Source organism: Macrobrachium rosenbergii, chromosome 4 (genome assembly GCF_040412425.1).
Source record: "Macrobrachium rosenbergii isolate ZJJX-2024 chromosome 4, ASM4041242v1, whole genome shotgun sequence".
Classification (NCBI taxonomy): Eukaryota; Metazoa; Arthropoda; class Malacostraca; order Decapoda; family Palaemonidae; genus Macrobrachium; species Macrobrachium rosenbergii.
The window spans coordinates 55,244,071-55,262,899 of NC_089744.1; the positions used below are offsets into that span (position 1 = coordinate 55,244,071).

At 46.2% G+C, this 18,829-nt stretch overlaps 1 protein-coding gene across 1 annotated transcript in view; it reads left to right on the forward strand.

The window, feature by feature from the left end:
• Nucleotides 1–18,829, forward strand: part of LOC136834727 (uncharacterized) — a 223,422-nt gene that overhangs the window by 164,644 nt on the left and 39,949 nt on the right. Inside the window, exon 10 of the mRNA XM_067097319.1 lies at nt 15,046–15,178. Coding sequence (XP_066953420.1) covers nt 15,046–15,178 — 133 coding nt within the window. The remainder of the gene's footprint in view (nt 1–15,045; nt 15,179–18,829) is intronic.

Genomic DNA, 18,829 nt, shown 5'->3' on the forward strand with positions numbered 1-18,829 from the left:
CCATCAGGAGGTTTTGCTGATTCCTCACCCTACCTTCCTGGCCAAAAATGAAGATCCGCAGCATAGGTGGTCGCCTTGGAAAATTCTCCTCTGCCTCAAGACCTGTCCCTGTGCCCAGTTCATACTTTGAGGGCTTATTTAGACAGGTCCTCCCACATCTCTTCTGGGCCTCTCTTTATCAGGGAAGGAGGGGTAATCTCTCTATGTCTGCTATTAGACAACAGATCCTTTACTTTATCAAGCAGGCTAACCCTGACTCAGTCCCAAAAGTTCATGATATTAAGAGCTGTGGCCACCTCCATTAATTACTTTCATTACATGAATTTCACGGATCTTACCAGGTACACGGTTGATGAAGTCACCCTTGGTTTTCAAACGTCACTATTTGAAATCCTTAGAAGCTCTTAAATTCTCAGCAGTCGCGGCAGGGAACATTGTTCCTCCCTCTGGTTCCCTTTCTGATTCCTAGTCATTTCCTCCTCCACTGCCTCAGTTATCCCCTTACGGTCATTTCAGTCAGGCTTGCCTTGACTTCTCACCTGGCTGTGTTATCTATGTGTTTGTCTAAATGACACATTTAAGTTACAAGGTTTTCAATATTGTATAGTTATTTTGTTTATGTATGTTTTTCACATTGTCATGTTAATTTTAAGCTAACATCAGTTTCTTTTGTACATTATTGTTATTGTTACTAGTGTTTAAAAATTTCTTTTGGACCTTCGGTCTTCTGTCCCCTTAGAATTTTTATCTCTTTAGTTCAAGAATGATATTTATTTCTCTGTTAATTTTCATCGGCTGACACGGGACCCGATCCAGAAAAGGGATTTTGACGAAGGAAAAATCTATTTCTGGAGAGGGGACTGTCATCGATGACCCACCTCCATCATGTGTCATGTCCTCCCATAGTAAACATCATTCTGGTGGGGTGATGCTTTCATGGAATGCGGCTAAGCGGTGTTTTGTGTGCTGTCAGTTTGAGTGGTGCATGGGTTTGTAATGCAACTCCCTGTGGACTTTTGACCTTGGGATCTCTATAGGATAAGGTTCCGTGTTTTGTAGTTCACCCTTTTCCATACACGACTCCATCTGATGGAGCTCGCTCTGGGGTAGTAACTCCAGCATTTCATTTAGCTTTCTCTGGTATCTAGCAATGGAATTACCTAGAAATAAGTGCTGAATGGACTTTTTCATTAGTGACACGGTCCCTCTCCAGAAATAGATTTTTCCTTCGTCAAAATCCCTTAACTAGAAGATGGGACAAAGAGGTGGAGGAAAAGTTGTCTATTGTAATTTGGTCTCTCTCACTGCCTGATTATGCTGCTGCCTGAGCCCACGCGAAATTTTAAAATATTTTATAAATAATATTGTTTATCGGTATTAATTGCTTACCCCATTGCAAAATTGAATTATCGTAAGGTGAATTATCGTAACTCGAGCATTACCTGAGTATTTTAGTTTTATCACAAAAAGTGCATTTAGTCATGAAAATGAGATGAAAATAGTGTAATTAGTGAATATTTCTCAGTGAAAAATACCGTGAATGGGCTTATTTTCTGTGAATATGGGTAGATACATTCCACATTGAACATTATTCCTGCAAAATTTGTTCAAACTGTATGGCACGAAATATTGATTCTCACCTGAGGTGAACTGGATCAAACATTTAGAGCTGTTATTATGCCTCGCATGATCATGCCCATCCAGTAAGGATTAATCATAAGATACCTAATTTCTTTGAAGGAAATTCAAGTTCCACCAACCTCTTACATTAGGAAAAAAAACTCTGTGCATATGGACCCTCATCTTATGCTCTTCATCTTCCATCATTTTATTCTGCATCCAAAGTGTTCAAAGTCTCTTGTTGCTTTATCGATCCTCCAATGTAATGGTTGTTGCTGTTGTGCCAACCTTTCGCATGTGATATTTCTTTTTATTTCTATTAAATTTTCCTATTACTGTAATTGCTTATTTACCAGCATTTAAGACACTTTCTGGATCGGGGTCCCGTGTCACCCGGTGAAATAGTCCATTCAGCACTTATTTCTAGGTAATTCCGTTGCTAGATACCAGAGAAAGCTAAATGAAATGCTGGAGTTACTACCCCCAGAGCAAGCTCCACTAGATGGAGTCGTGTATGGAAAAGAGTGAACTACAAAAACACGGAACCTTATCCTGTAGAGATTCCCAATGTCAAAAGTCCCAACGAGAGAGGTGCGATACAAGCCCATGCACTACTCGCGGACTGTATACAAGGCAACACTAGCCTCATTCCATTTTAGCACGTTTTTTGTTCACACGTAATTTCGTTGTGATCCTTATTTTGTGCTCTATTTTGGATTTTTATGGCATCCTCGCTGTCTCGATCTCCTCTCACGCTGTCTTTTGACTCTCTTGGTCTTGGTCGGCATGTTTGTTTTGTGTTTTTATTTGTATCCCTTTTTATTTGGGATATTTTACCATTAATGATCCCTAACTTTAGTGGGTTTGATTAATTTTATGTTTGTTCTGTACCCATTTACTACGAGAAGTGCTGTTTAGCGTTTACCTCTCTGAGCTACCCCCTTGGGCCCATTCGCTTTATCATGGCTTTTACGAGAGTGATTTTTATTAAGGGAGTGATGTTTAGCGTTTAGGCTTGAGGACCCACTCGGCCCCATTCGCCTTTTATCATGGCTTCATTATGAGAGTGATGTTTAGCGTTTATTTGAGCTACCCCCTCGGCCCATTCGCTTTTATCGTGGCTTCATTACGAGAAGTGTTGTTGAGCGTTTAGGCTACGAGCTTCCCCCTCGAGCCCATTAAGCTTATTATCATGGCCTCATTATGCTTTATTTTTGTCTCTCACTTCTCTTAGCCTTTGGGGATCTTATTTTCATTGGTACTGTTACGGTTTTTACTTTGTTTTTACTTTGTTTTTATAATTTTGTTTATTTTGTGAATTTTGTGTTCCCTTCCTGGTCAAGTGCTGTCTTGCTGTTTAGGCTACGTGGTTCCCCTCGGGCCTATTCGCTTCTTATTTTGGCTTTATTTTGCCTTGTTTTAGACTCACTTCTCTAAGTGTATGGGAACATGATTTTCATTGGTACATTTAATTTTTGACCTTGTGCTTGGATGCTTTTGAATTTTGTTAATTTTGGGGTACTTTCATTTAACTGAGGTCGGTCATGTCCCTTCACGTCCATGTTGTGTTGGGCCTGCCTATCCTCCTACATGTACCTTATAGACAATTTTTTTTTATTATGAATTTTTTTTGAGTTATTGGTTAGCCTTTACCCCTCTCCTAGGCTTCCTTCCTTTACATCGCCTCAGTTAGGTTAGCCTAGGGGTTGGCTGTAACACTTTTTCCCTTCTGGGAAAAATCGTTAAGAGGGGACGATCTCGAATGCGTATGAGTTTCATGTCGGTGATCTCGTTCTGTACATGTGTGTTTTATGTCTGGTGCTTCCCGTTGTTTGGTTTTGGCTTGGATATATTGCCTACGTCCACCCTCTCCCTGTTTCGGCTTTTCACTTAGGCTAATGTTCCTAATAAGTTAAGCTGGAATAGCGAGGGTTTACCTCGTAGCCTGTCCTAGTTCAATCCTTCTTTGGGTTGCTTACCAGTGGTGACCGGGAGTGCTCTCCCCACTCGTGTTCACACTTCTTTTACCGACTATATATATATTATTTTGTGGTATCGAAAGTCCCCTTCTCTCCCTTTTATCCTTTGCTCTCTCTCCCCTTGGTTTGTTTTCAAGGTTTGTTAACTTTCCAAGGCTTGAGAGCAATTTATCCTTATTTTATGTTGTAACCTACATCCCCTCCCTCTGCATTGATTGATTGTCCCTCGGTGTGTCTGAGTTGGCACTCCACCTGGACCTGGAGGTGACCGGGAGTGCTCTCCCCACTCCTGTTCACAATCCTTTTATCTTTCATTGCTCCCCTGGCCGTAGGAGGTTTTGCCCTTCCTCTCCTTTTCTCTCGCTCTTGTCGTACAACACAGCTTACATAGCGAGGGGATCTATGAGAATCTCTGGGCGCCCGGGAGTGCTGTCCACACCCTGGTCGCTGCTTTGGGTTATCAACCTCCTGGCCTATCCTTCCCCCTTCCTTTACGTCGACTATTTCCCTTCGTGATGCTTCATATGTTCGCACCTCACTGTTGGGATCTCATACGAGGCCAGTTAGCGTTTTCCACCTAACTGTCTTCTGCTTTATTTACTTTCGGCGTTCCCCCTCCTTTTTGCTACTACCTGTTCGATGTTTCGTTATCTTGTTGGGCGCTCTCCTTGCTTACTGCTACGGCGGTTTTAGTGTTTAGTGGTCGGCGTTTATTCCCCCCCACCGCTATCACTTCGTTCAGGATATCCTCCTCCAGGGGTTTTCCTCTCTTGGCTCGGAGTGCGCCCACTTCCGAACAGTTCATAACCTTCCCACATTTTGTTCAAAGATGATCGCTTCGGAATGTTCCGTTAACTCTGTTTTTATGTCTATGAGTTTTGTCCTGTTAGCCCGGTTTTCTCTCCGGTTTTCTCCGGGGGTTTTCCTGGTCTGACTAGGCTAGTGGCTGCTACGGTACTCTGCTCCGGCATCCGTTCCAGCATGCCCTTTTCTCATACGTTTTCGGCTGGTTTTGTCAAGTGCAGGAATGCTCCGCTATCCTGCAACAAACCAGCAGTCACGGAGTCTATAGCTCCCATTCCGGTGCACAGTCTGTTTGGGATTTATAGTTTGGCACGGAAAGTTATGAAGTACGCTATGCTCTCGTCGAGCAGACTTCTTGATGAACCCATAGGTTTTATATATACCTGTCGGTTTCGTCTCCGCCAAACTCCGCCTCATGTGACTTATTCTTGACTCGGAAGGTTGCAAAGTACGCTATGCTCTCTCCGAGCAGGCTACTTGATGAATCCGTAGGTTTTATTTACACCAGTCGGTTTTATCTCCGCCAAACGCCGCCTCCTTTGGCTTATTATTAGTCGTTTGGCACCCGGCAGATTGCGTTATGCGCTATGCTCTCCCGAGCAGGCTACCTGATGAATCCGAGAGGTTTCATTACACCTGTCGGTTTGCCTCCGTCAAGCCCCCCGCCTCATGTGGCTTATTAATAGTCGCTCTTCCGCGATAAATGGTAGGTTTCACATATACGCCTATCAATTTCACTCGCCAAACTCCGTCTCGGCGGGATTCGTTAATTCGGTAGGTTTCATATAAACCTATCGGTTCTCCACCTCTTGTGGCTTATTAATAGTTAATCTTTCGGTGTTTGGGCTCTCTCCGGGCGAGATTCTCGGTGGATCGGTAGGTTTCATATACGCCTATTGATTTCCTCCGCCAAACTCCGTTTCCGGGCGAGATTCTCGGTAAATTGGTAGGTTTCATATACACCTATCGGTTTTTCCTTCGCCAAACTCCGTCTTATATAACTTATTAATAGTTGTTCCTCCGGTGTCTGGGGTCCTAATTTTTCCCCCTCCTGAGGATGCCGCAAGTCTCGTAACTCTTCGCCTAAGTTAATTGTTTACAGAGAGTTTTCTAAAGACGTTGCAGCCTTCTGTCTCGTTCTCGGACCTGTGAACATCGTTCCGGGGCGATAAGTAGGTGCGGGGAATAATTGAGGCAAACCTTTTCCGCTTAGCTCGGAATTAGGTGAGGCAAACTTTTCCTTTAGGGGATTCCTTTCGTTAGCTTCTCATCCCTTTTCGACGGTTCCTGGTCTACCGTCCCTAAGGTGAAGTCAGTAAAAAAAAAAAAAAAAAAGAAAAAAGAAAAAGAAGACCCTTTTTAAACCAAGAAGACCGCTCCGGCCCCCTCAAGGACGTCTCGGATCTCTAATCCGGTGCCATCTACGAGTTTGGCCTCGTCTTCTGGAAAGGGACACGGCCCAAGCAAAGCAAGGCGGTTACCCCCTCCTTCCTTTGTTGAAAACTCTTTTACGGGTCTCCTTATAAGGAGCTCGATTTGAGGGTCATTGTCAACCTCTTAAACTAACTATCTACCTCATGGTCCTGACCTTCCCTTTCCCAGGCGCTTAAATCCCAAGAGATTAATCTCAAGACTCATTGTCAATGGATCACCTGTTAAGTCCTGCTCCGTTCGGAATTCTATCGTTCGGACACCTCCACCTCTTTTCCCCTCCAGTCTGGGAATCTTGGCGCCTTCCCTTTATGCTTCCCAGCATGAAGGCACATTCCTATCGGGGGTGTGGGCACACGGAGGTTGGTGGAAGGGCATTTCTTCCCTTCCGGTCTGGTATCCTCTTATCCGGGTTTTACCAGGCTGCCAGAACGAGCATGGCATCTGTCTGGCAGGATCCATAAGTGAGCCCTCAGCTAGGGGCTGGACACATCGTCTCCTGAGAACTCTAATGGGTGGCAGACGGAGAATTCCAAGTTCACGCCAGCTGTGGGTCTTACCGTGCTCTCTTTGAGAGCCCTGTTTCTACCCCTTGTGCTCCGAATGTAGCCCCTCTTTTCAACAGGCTTGTTTTGAAAATGTATCGCTGAGGCATTTACGGGAGACAGATATCACAGATACATTCACAGTGAATCTTCTAACCCCGGACTACGCAGGTTTCTAATTTATTCAGCGTAACAGCTCCCTAAGCTTCCGGAGTCAATTTTAGGAAGCTGAAACAGGGTGTAAGTCAGGCTTGCCCGTTCCGCCTTGAGCTGAAAAATCTTATGAACAGTTTCACCTGGAGAATTAATCTTTTCCCCAGGTGGGCGTTGTTCACGGCCCGTCTGGGGCTACTAATGTTACCCAGAGCCTCCGTTTCATGGGTGTCTACCCTACGAGCAGAACGGTCTGATCTTGCCGGGACCTGTCCCAAGTCCGGCAAGAAGTTCATGTAGTTCAAGAGCCCCCTGCTCAGGCGGTGGTGCAGGCTCTTCAGGTCTCTGCCCCTAGACAGCCGTCAGCTCTCACTCCCAGCCTCCACCTCGATGTGTGCGGGTTCAGCCAACACATCAGCCCCTTGTAACACCCCCGTGTGTCTCTGCCTCCCCCACGTGCCTCCGCCGGAGTTTTCTTTGCTTCATACGAAAACCTAAGGAAAGAATTTTCACTAGACATTTGGCCAGAGGCTCTGACCCTCGGGGTTATCATAGGAGCAGGGAAGCATCCTACTCCTCTCCGAGAAATTGGGAAGGCATTCGCTTCACGGGAGGCAATCAAGCCTCCTCCTTGTAGTATTTCTCATATGGGTGGGAGGCTGTACCAGAGAAAGGGCCACTGGAACTTCAGTTCCTGGGCCCAGAGTATAGTTATCAGGGCCTGGGGTGGAGCTGGACTGTTGTTCCCCCAATCAGGTTCAATCAGCCTCCGGCCAGAGTTCTGGGGGTCTTTGTGAATGGCCTGTCAGGCTTTTTCAGTCTGCCAAGGAAGTTCCCTTCCACTGGAAAATTTTTTCCGGGCGTGTCCCGCTTGTTTTCCCTTATTCATGCGGCAAGTCTCGGTTGCTTACAGTCTTGTGGGTTCGGATCTTACTGCGCCGTGGAGCCGAACCACCTCTATAGACCTTTCCGACGCTTCCTTTCACATCTTGGTTGCAGAAAGGTCCTATCCCTTCTTGGGATTCAGACTCGGGAGCAGGCGTACCCCTTCAGGTTCATGCCCTCCTCAATGCGGCTCCAGAGTCTTTGCCAGTTTGAACAATACCGTAGTTCAACAGCTCCGGTATTAGGAGGCTATGCTAGCTGCATATCTAGTTGCCTGGCTCATTTGGGCACCCAGCGCCGGGAATTGCCTGAGGCGCCGGTCATTATAATCGGTTTCTAGAGTCTTTGGGCTTCTAAGTAACCAGGAAGGAATCCCACCTGATTCAGGAGGGTAGCCTTCCGAGTTATGAATCCAGTGGAAGCGGAAAGAGATAGCAAGGGCGTCCTATCATTTCATCAACTCAAGCATACCTCTCACCGTGCCCAAGAAAAGGTCTTGGGTTTTCTCCAGTTTGCTTCAGTGACGGTTCTCCTTCTGAAGTCAAAGCTGGAGTTTATGACCCAGGTATGGCGGAGTCAGGGACGTGTCTCCCTGATTCCTCCTGCTTGAATAGTGGCCTCGGCCTTGCACAACTATCAAGTGCTTTCAAGTCAGTTCCTCTCCAGCTTTCCCCTCCGGCCCCAGTATTCCACACCGTCACCTCTCTGGGCGGGTGAGGTGGATATTTTTGGCCCAATGAAGTACATGGTACTTAGTCGGTCACGTTCGGCAGTTCCATATCAACGCTTTGGAGGGCGGTGACAGTCTTCCTGTCCTTGGGAAACTTCTTCCCCCAAGAGGTTTCCTTTTAGGCTGGTTCTGAACAAAACAGCAATAGTGCGCTGCGTAAACAAGTGGTTTTGGACTCGAATTGCTTGTTCAGGTTATGGTTCATTCTTCTCCATAACCAACAGACACAGGTGCCTCTGTCTACCACCCTTCTCGTAGGGGTCCAAAAGGTCACTGCTTTTTCCCTATCCAGGGTGTCGGAATAGTCCTTAGACGGAGCGTCATTCAGGTAGTCTTGTGACCTTTTCCTGGACCTGGAAGTAGGTCTGTTTGCAACCCAATTCAGCCACAAACTATCAAGCTGTCCCGTCTGGTATAAACTCAGCCTCGCCAGCCCCTCAAACTCTGATGTCCTGGCTTTGTGGTCTTTGTGAATCTTACAGTTTAGGAGGAAACTGATGTTGGTCCTGTTATTACTGTTTTCCTGAAATCAGTTAAGGGATCCTACTCTACTGCAGTATGGTTCTGCAGTTAAGTAACTAGCACTCTTCACATAGTTTTGAAGTTACAGTACTGATGCGGCTGCATTGGCCTCGAGGAAAGTGTTTTGTTGGAACCAGACTCACAGGCTCTTAACTTTCATCCCTAAGGTCTGTGTTCGTCTAAGAACAGTACTCCGTCCACATTCGGTTTCCTGGTCTTTGAGTAATGTATCGGAGTTAGCCGGTAACCAACAGTCATCTTGTTCTTACCTTTCCTTGTTAAGGAAGTCCCAAAAATTTTTAATCAGCTTAGCTTCTAGTGTTAGTTTTCCTGTACTGTCTGCCCTGTCTGGCGGAACCAATCATTTTGGTTTCCCTCATCAGGGGTAGTGTTGTGAATTCCAGCATTTGATTTAGCTTTCTCTGGTATCTAGCAACGGAATTACCTAGAAATAAGTGCTGAATGGACTATTTCACCGGGTGACACGGGCCCCTCTCCAGAAATAGATTTTTCCTTTGTCAAAATCCTTTTTTATCCTAAAGGAAATTCATGATGCACCTTATAAGGTGAAGTTCAAGCATAGAAGTATAACAAAAGGGCCATTAGCAACTGGTTTCAACAACCAGTAACAAATCCTACCATCAAGCGCACAAACATAAAAAATATTGTAGTCTCTCTAGGTTCATGCACTGTTAAGCATAGTGTTTTAATAATTTTAAGACTACAGTATATCTAAAATTCAAGGAATTATTTTATTATCTCCCAACGATATAAATTTGTATTTGTTCTGACACGATACACAAACTGTCGGTCCTTTACATTAGGAATTACTTTCAGCATAGGCTGGAAACGGCCGTTGAACTTTCGGACAAGGTGGTTAGGCAGTAACTACCATCCGGGAGGCAGGAGTACGGCCTGCCTGAATGTAAACATTCCAATTTGCTTTCAGTCGTTGTGGACTGCGGATGTTGTTTCTCTCACTCTCTGCCCGACTGTTGAGCTTTTTCACGGTGGGAACTTTCCTTTTGTTTTCGTAGTATGAATGCTGATAATCCCTTTAAGCCCTCCTACCCCCAGAGTGTGTCCTGGGGTAGGAGGCAAAAAATGTCATACCTTTAGATCTAGTGTTGACACAGGCCCACACGCCCTCTGCCCCACTTGCAGGGGACGTGTGTGTTCGCGCGCTTCGCCTTGTAGCAAGTGTTGTTCCTGGTCTCCCGAGCAGTGGAGGAAGTTTAGGGGAGGAGACGCTACCGTAGGAAACCTGCCAAGGAATTGTCCGAGGGTGACACTCCCCCGACAACTCCTGTGGTGACTGATCCGTCGGGGTCGTTTCTCCCTCCCAGCAAGCTTCCCTTCTTGCTGCCTCTCCCTCGGGTGAGGACTCCCCCTCCCCTTCCTCATTTGTTTCATCGGGTGTGGCAGGCCGCAGGGGAACTGTTGCCAGGACATCCTCTCTGGGGCCTCTCCTCGCTCTGGGGACGAATTTCTTCCCGCAGAGTGAGTAGAGGCCTCCCTTTTTGACCTGACTTTGTCGTCAGGTTTGGGGGTGGAAGCGTCTTCTGTTGGCCAGGTACCTGATCTGACATCTGCCTGGCTGCACCTGGGTCTGCCTGGTGTGCTGTCACTGGAGGGCTGGTGTCACACTTGTCTGGCACTCTGGTGACGACCCACACAGCCACCGCTTCCATCTCCACGACTGTCACTGTGTCTTCTTTTAGCAAGCTGCTTGTGACAGTGGCCTCGTACCTCGGCACCCAGGTTTCGGCCGCGCCTGCCACGTTCCACTCCGTGCTGCTGCCTCCTGGGTTCGTGGCCCCGTTGTCCCTGCTTGGCCCCTCACACTTGGTGACGTTGTCGGTGCCTTATATGACTATGCCTGCTCCTGTTGCTGACCCACGCTCATTGTTGACCACGGTTTCGGCTCTTGCTTCCCTGACACTCGGCCTGGTCTGGCTCCACATGTGCCTCCGACCCTGGCTTCGTCCCTGGACCCTCCTGGCTCCCGCGCTGCTGTATCTGCCCCGGTAGCTGCTGGCCAGAGCACCATCTCTGCTACCTGGGTTGTGCTTGCTGCTGTGGCCCCCTTGGTTGCTCCTGCTTCTGTGGCCCCCCCCTCCCCCCGGGTTAAGCCTGCTTCCATGGCCACCCTGGTTGCTCCTGTGCCTTCTGCTGCTCCTTCATGGTTTGGGGACTTGACTATGATCCTGAGGAAGATGGCGAAGAAGAGATCGAGAAGGTGTCGTCTGCTGCCTCTTCTTCCTCTTTCCTTCCGAGGCTCCCCAGCCAAGGAAGAAAAAAGTCTGCTCTCCCCCAAAGAAGTCTCTCGAGACCTCGGGACCTCTTCCACAGGGAAGGGGACTGGCTCCTTCCCATCCAGGTCAGTTGTATCTGACCCCCAGGCCAAGGGCCAAGGGCATGCAGACCATGGTTCGCACTCCCCCTGCTGCGCCGAAGAAGCTTGCTTCTAAGGCCAGCAGGTCCGCATCGGACACTCGCTCTCGAGTCGCTACGAGTACCCGAGTTTCTAAGGAAACCCGAGTACCCCAGTCTGGTAAGGGAGGAACCTCTCTCCATGAGAGAAAGAGTCCAGGCATGCAGGTGCCTCGACTCTTCCTCCTCCCAGTCCCCGACCACGTCCACTTGGCCAGCCTGGCTCGGTGGAGGTGCTAGCTGCTCTGCTCTCCTCAGGAGACCCCTTCGCCCAGGCAAAAGCGCTCTCCTCGACCCAGGCTGCCGTCATCCCCGCAGGTTGGTGACTGTTCCTGGCCCACTGCCCCTGTTGTTTCTGCCAGCAAGGCCAGTGGGAGCGCCCAGTCCTCCTCGCCTGTCCCCTCTACCTCCTGGGCTCCTTCCAGGGGGCACAAGTCAGACAGGAAGAACTTTGGCGAGTTATCTCCCCAGAGTTCTACCTCGGGGGCATACGTGCCTGGCTCGGTCCTCGGTTCGACCAGGTCTTAAGCCTGTGTGGTGCAGGAAGGATCACGGGGGTCTGCCAAGGTTCTCCCTCTTGCAGGGAGAGTAGATCGGGAGGACTGCGCTCTGAAAGGACTCGAAGGTCCTCTTCCCCAGGATGTGGACACCCCCGAGATACAGAGGACATTTGCCGAGGTAATTGCGCCGATTCGTCAGCAAAACGACCTCGGGGAGGGGACCATGGCCTCGTCTGTGGATTGTCCGTCGCGCCTCGAATCCTTTTGGGGACCCAAGAAGGAACCCAAGGCTTCAGTGGGGCTGCCGTGGTCCACACTTGCCGAGGGGGTACTCGATCAGGTGAATAGTCTTGTGTCTGGGCAGGACAATTCTCTCTGATCGAACTGCTCGGACAAGCTTCTTCCCCCTCCTCTGCCTCGCCAGAAGCGTTTCTATGCACCGTCGGAGAAGTCATTGCAGCCTAAGCAGGTTGACCCAGACCTGGTTTGCCTAGATCTGGGTCTCTCATTGCAGCAACTTACTGCAGAGAATATCTCCCTCTCTCAGCAAGAAGCCGCAACCCTGGAAGCCACCGCCATGGTGGCCTTCCAGGCAGTCTCCTGGCTGGATCTGTGGTCCTTCACAGTATCCAAGGTGGCTGCTTCCTCGTGCGCTATCGTACCCGGGGAGGACTCCGCCTTTGGGAGACTGTGCCAGTCTGGAGGTAGGGCCATCTCCTACCTTGCCCACCAGACGGCAAACCTGTGGGCTAACCTGGTCCTGAAGCGAAGGGACACTGTTCTTTCTCTTCTCCAGGTCCATGGGGTCCGAGTTGGCAATGACCCTGCAGAACAGACCGCTGCTGGGTTCCGCCTCTCTTCCCTAGGGAGTTGGTGGATGCTGCGGTGGACAAGTGCCGGGCCTATGACAGCGACCGGCTTGTCCACCAGGCAGTGGCCAAGACCTCCAGGTCTTTGCGTTCCACTGCGGCCAGGCCCTCGGGTCAGGCTAGCTCCTCCTCGGCCCCTAAGAAGTCCCAGTCTTTGAAGGGATCCTGTGGAAACACCCAGCCTTCTTCTTCCTCTAGAAATGGTAGGTCTTCCCGCCCCTTTCAGCCTGCTTTCCAGTCTGGAAATGGGGGCAAGGGGAAGAAGCAGAAGGGAAAACGCTAGGGGCAGCGTTTTCCCCCTTATGCTGCTGAAGGTGGGGCGTGCTTGTCAGGCCATTGGGCAACATGGCAGCGACATGGAGCCAAGACCTGGATAGTGAATGTCCTTCGGGAGGGATATCTACTACTCTTCGAGTCTCGGCCTCCCCTCACCTACTCTCCGGTCCGTCTCTTCACATACGTCCAAGGAACTCTGAAGGACTCCACACTACAGCAAGAAGTGCAAGTCATGCTGAACAAGGGTGCTGTGGAAGTCGTGTTGGACCAGTCTCCAGGCTTTTACAGCCGTGTCTTCCTTATAGAGAAAGCCACAGGGGGATGGAGACCAGTCATAGACCTCTCTCCCCTGAACCAATTCGTTCACCAGACTCGGTTCACAATGGAAACAGCGCGATCCGTGCTTGCCTCCATCAGGGAGAACGACTTCATGCTTACGGTGGACTTGAAGGATGTGTATTTCCAAATACCCATTCATCAATCCTCTTGCAAGTACCTCCGCTTTATCCTCAGGGAGACGGTCTTCCAATTCAGGGCGCTCTGCTTCAGGCTCTCAACTGCTCCCCAGGTGTTCACAAGAGTCTTTTCTCTCGTGTCAGCTTGGGCCCACTTGCACAGGATATGTCTGTTGAGGTATCTTGATGACTGGCTCGTCCTGGCGAGCTCCCGCTTGCAGTTGCTGCAGGACAGGGGTCGACTCCTTGAGTTTTGCCGCGATCTTGGGATCATGGTGAATCTTGAGATGTCAGATCTCTCCCCCAAGCAGACGATGAAGTACCTGGGCATGCTGATAGACACGGTAGCAGCAAAAGTCTTTCCTTTGGACTCTCGTATCAGCAGGTTCCGGCAGGCAGCACAGCTGTTCCTGTCACGACAGGAGCAGCCAGCCCGGAAATGGCAAGTCGTCATCGACCTGTCATCGCTGGAGAAGCTGGTACCTCATGAGCGTCTGCACCTGCAGTCTCTACAATGGAGACTGAAGGAGTATTGGTCCCAGTCCCAAGACACTGTTCTTTCTCATTCCTCTTTCCGAGGATGTGAGAGAGGACCTTCGCTGGTGGATGGACGACAGGAGCCTCTTGATAGGAGTATCCCTGCATACTCCCCCCTCCGGACATGCTGCTGTTCTCAGACGCATCGACCGAGGGATGGGGCACACACCTAGAGGAGTTACTGACTTTGGGAGTGTGGCACCGAGATGACAAGTACCTTCACATCAACATCCTGAAACTCAAGGCAGCCTTCCTGTCTCTCCAAGAGTTCCGGGATCAAGTGATGGGACCTGGTAGTCAGTGCAGGTGGCATACATCAACGGAGCTCCTGTTCTATTTTTGCTCAGGTTTATAGAAGCAACCCCACTCCTTCCCTTGCAAGAGTGGGAAAGAGGCCATGACAGTAAGACAAACCCAATGCTTGTGATTGCCTTATTGTCATCTAACTCCCCAAGTTTTCCGACAGATCTACTTTGCATGAACTTCCAAGGTTCCTCTTTCATGCAAAGGATCAGAGAAGTCTAACAATTGATCCATGCGTTTCTTACAACCCGATCATTTTGTCAAGGAAGTTTTCCCTTATTGCTCTATCAAAACAGCAGAAGGGAAGAAAAATTTGGTGAGGTTTTTCCAGAAAGTTCATAGAGACTCACTCAGATTCCTCCCTCCAACCAGTGAGATTTCTAAAGGATTTTTAAAGGACCGACGGTTTTGTATATCGTGTCGGAACAAATCACAATTTTTAAAAGTAAATTGTAACCCTAACTATACAAACCTAAGGTCCTTTGCCTGTGCATTTCATGCCCACCTCATGCCACCCCTCAATCTGATACCTGGGCTGAAAGGCAAATTGGAATGTTTACATCCAGGCAGGCAGTACTCGACCTCCCGGACGCCCAGTTAACTGCCTAACCACCTTGTTCAACAGAAAGTTCAAGGCCATTTCCAGCCTGCTGAAAGTAATTCCTAATGTAAAGGACCTAGGGTTTGTATAGATAGGAAAAATACAATTTACTTTTAAAAATTGTGATATATTTCTTGGGATGCCACCTTGTGATCCCACAGATCAGATTTATCGGAAGTGCAATGACTTTTATTAAGTGTATCAATGATGTTCCCCATGTAGGTTAGTTCACCTTCACTTGATAACCATGACTGATACCTGACTTTTCAGTTTTCTTGTAATTCATTAAGGTTTACAGTACTGTTCTTGATCATCAGTGTCCATTTAGTGTTTGTTGAATGTAAGTGCCAAATAGTTTCAATATTTGTGGTTTTTATAATTATCATACATTCACTTTTTCAGTAATAAAAAGGTATCTGAAGGAGATTCTGAGAAAACAAGAAAGAAGCATGATCGTTTTGATGGGATTCCACTTGATATTGTACTGCAAAAGCTTTTACCAGACCACCTTGCACACAATTTGGATATTTTGATAGTAAGTTGGATTTTAATTTGTTCTCTTATTGAAGATGATTCCCTTAGAGTGGTGTGGAATGGTTTGTGCATGTACCATAGACTTCTCTGAAATTGATTAATGTACTATTGTTGTTTTTCTTGCATTGCCTTAATAATAACTTCTTTCCACTTAAGGAAAATTATTAATAATTGTGGATTCCACACAAGGAAATATGAAAGTAGGTATGGCTGGAGATGGGAATTAGCAGTTTATGAAGTGATAAGGTACAGTTTAATTTTGCCATAATGCTTAGTTAAGGCAGAAACTGTGCTGAATTGCTGGATGAAACAAGTAAAGCTGTACAGTAGTTGGATAATAGGTGAGGCCTCCTGTATTTGGGGAGCCCTTGTTTCACCTGACGAAAGCTCACATATTTACGCTTTCAGCAGTAATGGCAAGTCCAGAGGGCTCCTTTAACTTCCATTTTCTTTTACTTATTCCATTTTTGTCATCTTCATTACTTGAGAATCGGCAGTTTGTGTTTTTATTTGTCTTTAATTCTGCAGTTATCTTCACTCTGCTTTCTTTCTGTGCCCGTCAGTAGAATTGCAGGCACTAAAGTACCACCATTGCACAGCTTTTTTGCCAAGTGAAAGGATATTCTTGAAGATTGAGGAATGCCTATCACTGGTACAAGTACAGACATACTAACAGGAAGGGAAAAGTAATCAGGTCCAAGGACAATTCAGTTCTTTAAGTTTCTCCGCTATAATATTGTGTCATGCCATTTATTGTGACCAACTCACCTCATGCGATAGTTAGAATAGAAAAATTATATAAGTAAGAATCAATATTTAAAGAGGTACTGATCATCTAAGGGAGCCTGGAAGGGTCCCAGCTGTAATGAAACTTGAAAAGTTTCATTACAGCTTTACTCACCAAATGACCTAGGTAGGATTAACTAAGCCAGAACTCAGATAAGAGGCAGCAGGTACCATTAATGTTCCAGTCAGTATAAAGCTAGGCAGCTCTCCTGCATGCACAGCCAAAGCTGTGTTAGGAGATGATAATAAAGCAGGACTTAGCCAGTGAAGTGAGAGACAGGTCAATAGAAAAAGGACTTTTTTTTTTTATTGTTTTTTTTGCACAGACTGTGGGTATGCCAAGAGGATCCTAATTATGAGTCAAATGAAATAAAAATAATCAGAGGCTAAAAAGAACAAGTCTGTCTTCTTTATGTACTTGTATACACTCATTCCAAAATCATGCAAGTCCATTCAGAGCTAGAAGGGGCAACTTGTAATAAGATTTGATAATACCAGTGTCATAAGCTGTTAAGGAGGCAATTTAGAGGGAACCACTGATTTTAAATCAGGAATATAGCAGTGCCATTCAAAACAGATGGAAATAATGTGGCAACCTTTATAGAGATTGTTAGGTGTATCAGATGAGCTAACAGTATGTACTCAGAATCCATGCAACTCTTGGTAGTAGAGTATGCAGCATGGGATGTTACAGTATAAGGCAGCAAATGCAAGTTTACAGCAACATACTAAGCAAAGTGCATAGCATAGGATATGTTTCGCAATAAAATGGTATGTCAACTTGCACAGTGTACATCAGTAACTTAGTAACTTCAGTTAAGGTGGTTGTATCATAAAATAGTTTAATGAGATGACAGTCCTCACCGAGTTAGAATTGTGGCCAGGTAAAGTTAAAAGATGTCAGACAATTAGGTGCGAAGAGAACAAGGGAACAGATGAAAGTAAGAGGTAGAAAGTAATAAATCTGGAAGCTGAAGAGAGTGCAGGTGTTCTGTGCAAACCACACTAGTACTACAGGTTGACCATCACTAATCCGGCAATCAGTAGTCCGGAACAATCAGTAATCTGGCACAAATTTCGGCTAGAGTAATTTCTAATGGATGGATGTATGAGTTTTAGGGCAAAAGCCCAGGCACTGGATCCAAACAGCCATTCAGATTAATGGAAACTAAATAAATTATATTATGAAAAATGAGTTAATGAGTGTATGATGAAGATGGTTCATAGATAAATTACAATATGATAAATGAATGAATTAATGAAGAAAATGCTTAATAAATAAATATATATATATATCTATTGATGTGATTAATAAAATATAATTAAATTTTATTAAAAATGTTTATAGGTTTTAAAAGGAGATGAGAGCAGAAATATCTTTTCATCTCCCAAAATATCACAGAGGGATTCTGAGAAAACAAAAATATCATCTCTCTTTGGTTAAAATATCTTGGGCAAGCAACCAGAATGTGCTCCACTGTTAGCATCTCACCACCGCAAGACACACTCTGGGAGGCTGCCCCTTCTAAAATAAACTGATGGGTCAAATTGTGATGCCCAATCCTCATTCTGCTTAAAACTATTTCTGTTCGTCTATCCGACTGGAAAGTTTGTGCATGTAATATACTATTTCTGATTTTTCTATATTTTGTTATTATTGGCAAGAGAAGAAGTCCATCTTTCTTGCCATTTGTTTTAAAATATAAGATCTAAAAGGACCTTTTAGGTCTGTATGAGGCACTTTACTAAAGGCTGTTTCTGAAGAGACACTAGCACCTTTCAATTTTCCCTATCTGCCATCTCATTTCCACAAATCCCCACATGAGAGGGGACCCAACAGAAAGAGACAGATTTACCCAGATAATACAAATGGAAGAGCGATTCCTGAACTTTTGAACTAATGGATGGAAGCTATTGAATTTTTTTATTGCTTCTAAAGTGCTTTTGAGTCCAAGTAGATGACTTTAAATTAGTGTCTTTTACTTTCAATTTTATATCCAGGGCAGAGACTATGGCTGTTAGTTCTGCTTTGAATATGGATGCAAAGTCAGGTAGTTTAGCTGTATATGCTGTATCACCAGGATAACTGCACAGCTAACACCACTATCCCGACTTTGATCCATCAGTATAGATTTTTGTCACATTAGTATGGGCAAAGGTGCTCCAAGAACTTTCCCTAATCTCTTCCTCAGGACAGTCTTTTTTTTGTTATATGCTTTTTGCACACGGATGAATGCTGGGATAAGCCATGGAGGATACACAGGATGTTTCACTTCCATGACTTTCTGGGATTTAAGATGACTATCCCTAACATCTTCATTTAGTCTAATTTGGAATGGAAGAGGCTCTTGTACCAGAAAAGAGGTCGTGAGTCTGCTTCCTCAGCACTTGGAAGGAGGGATTTTTGGGAGCACTTTTCATTCTAGCCATGTATCTTAATCCTAGTTCTTGCCTCCTTAGATCAGTTAGGGAAAAATTGGTCTGTATCAACATATATGCTTTCAACAGGCTGAGTTCTAAAAGCTCCTGAGCATATTCTCAGCCCCATATTGTGAAACAACGTCCAGTTCCTTCAGCTTGGTTTTACAAGCTGAGGAATAAATCTGACAGCCATAGTCAGCTTGGATCGACACAAGCAGTCATTAATAGTCTCAGCAGGATTTTTTATCAGCTCCCCAACTAAATCCAGAGACAACCTTTTAAAATATTGAGAGATTGTTTAACATTAGTCTTTAAGGCATTTATGTGGCTGGCCCATGTCAATTTCTGGTCAATGGTCATTCCCAAAAATTTTACTTCCTTTTTTTAAGGAATGATAGATCCTTTTAAACTAAGGGTGGGAACCTCTTCCACATTATGGCAAATG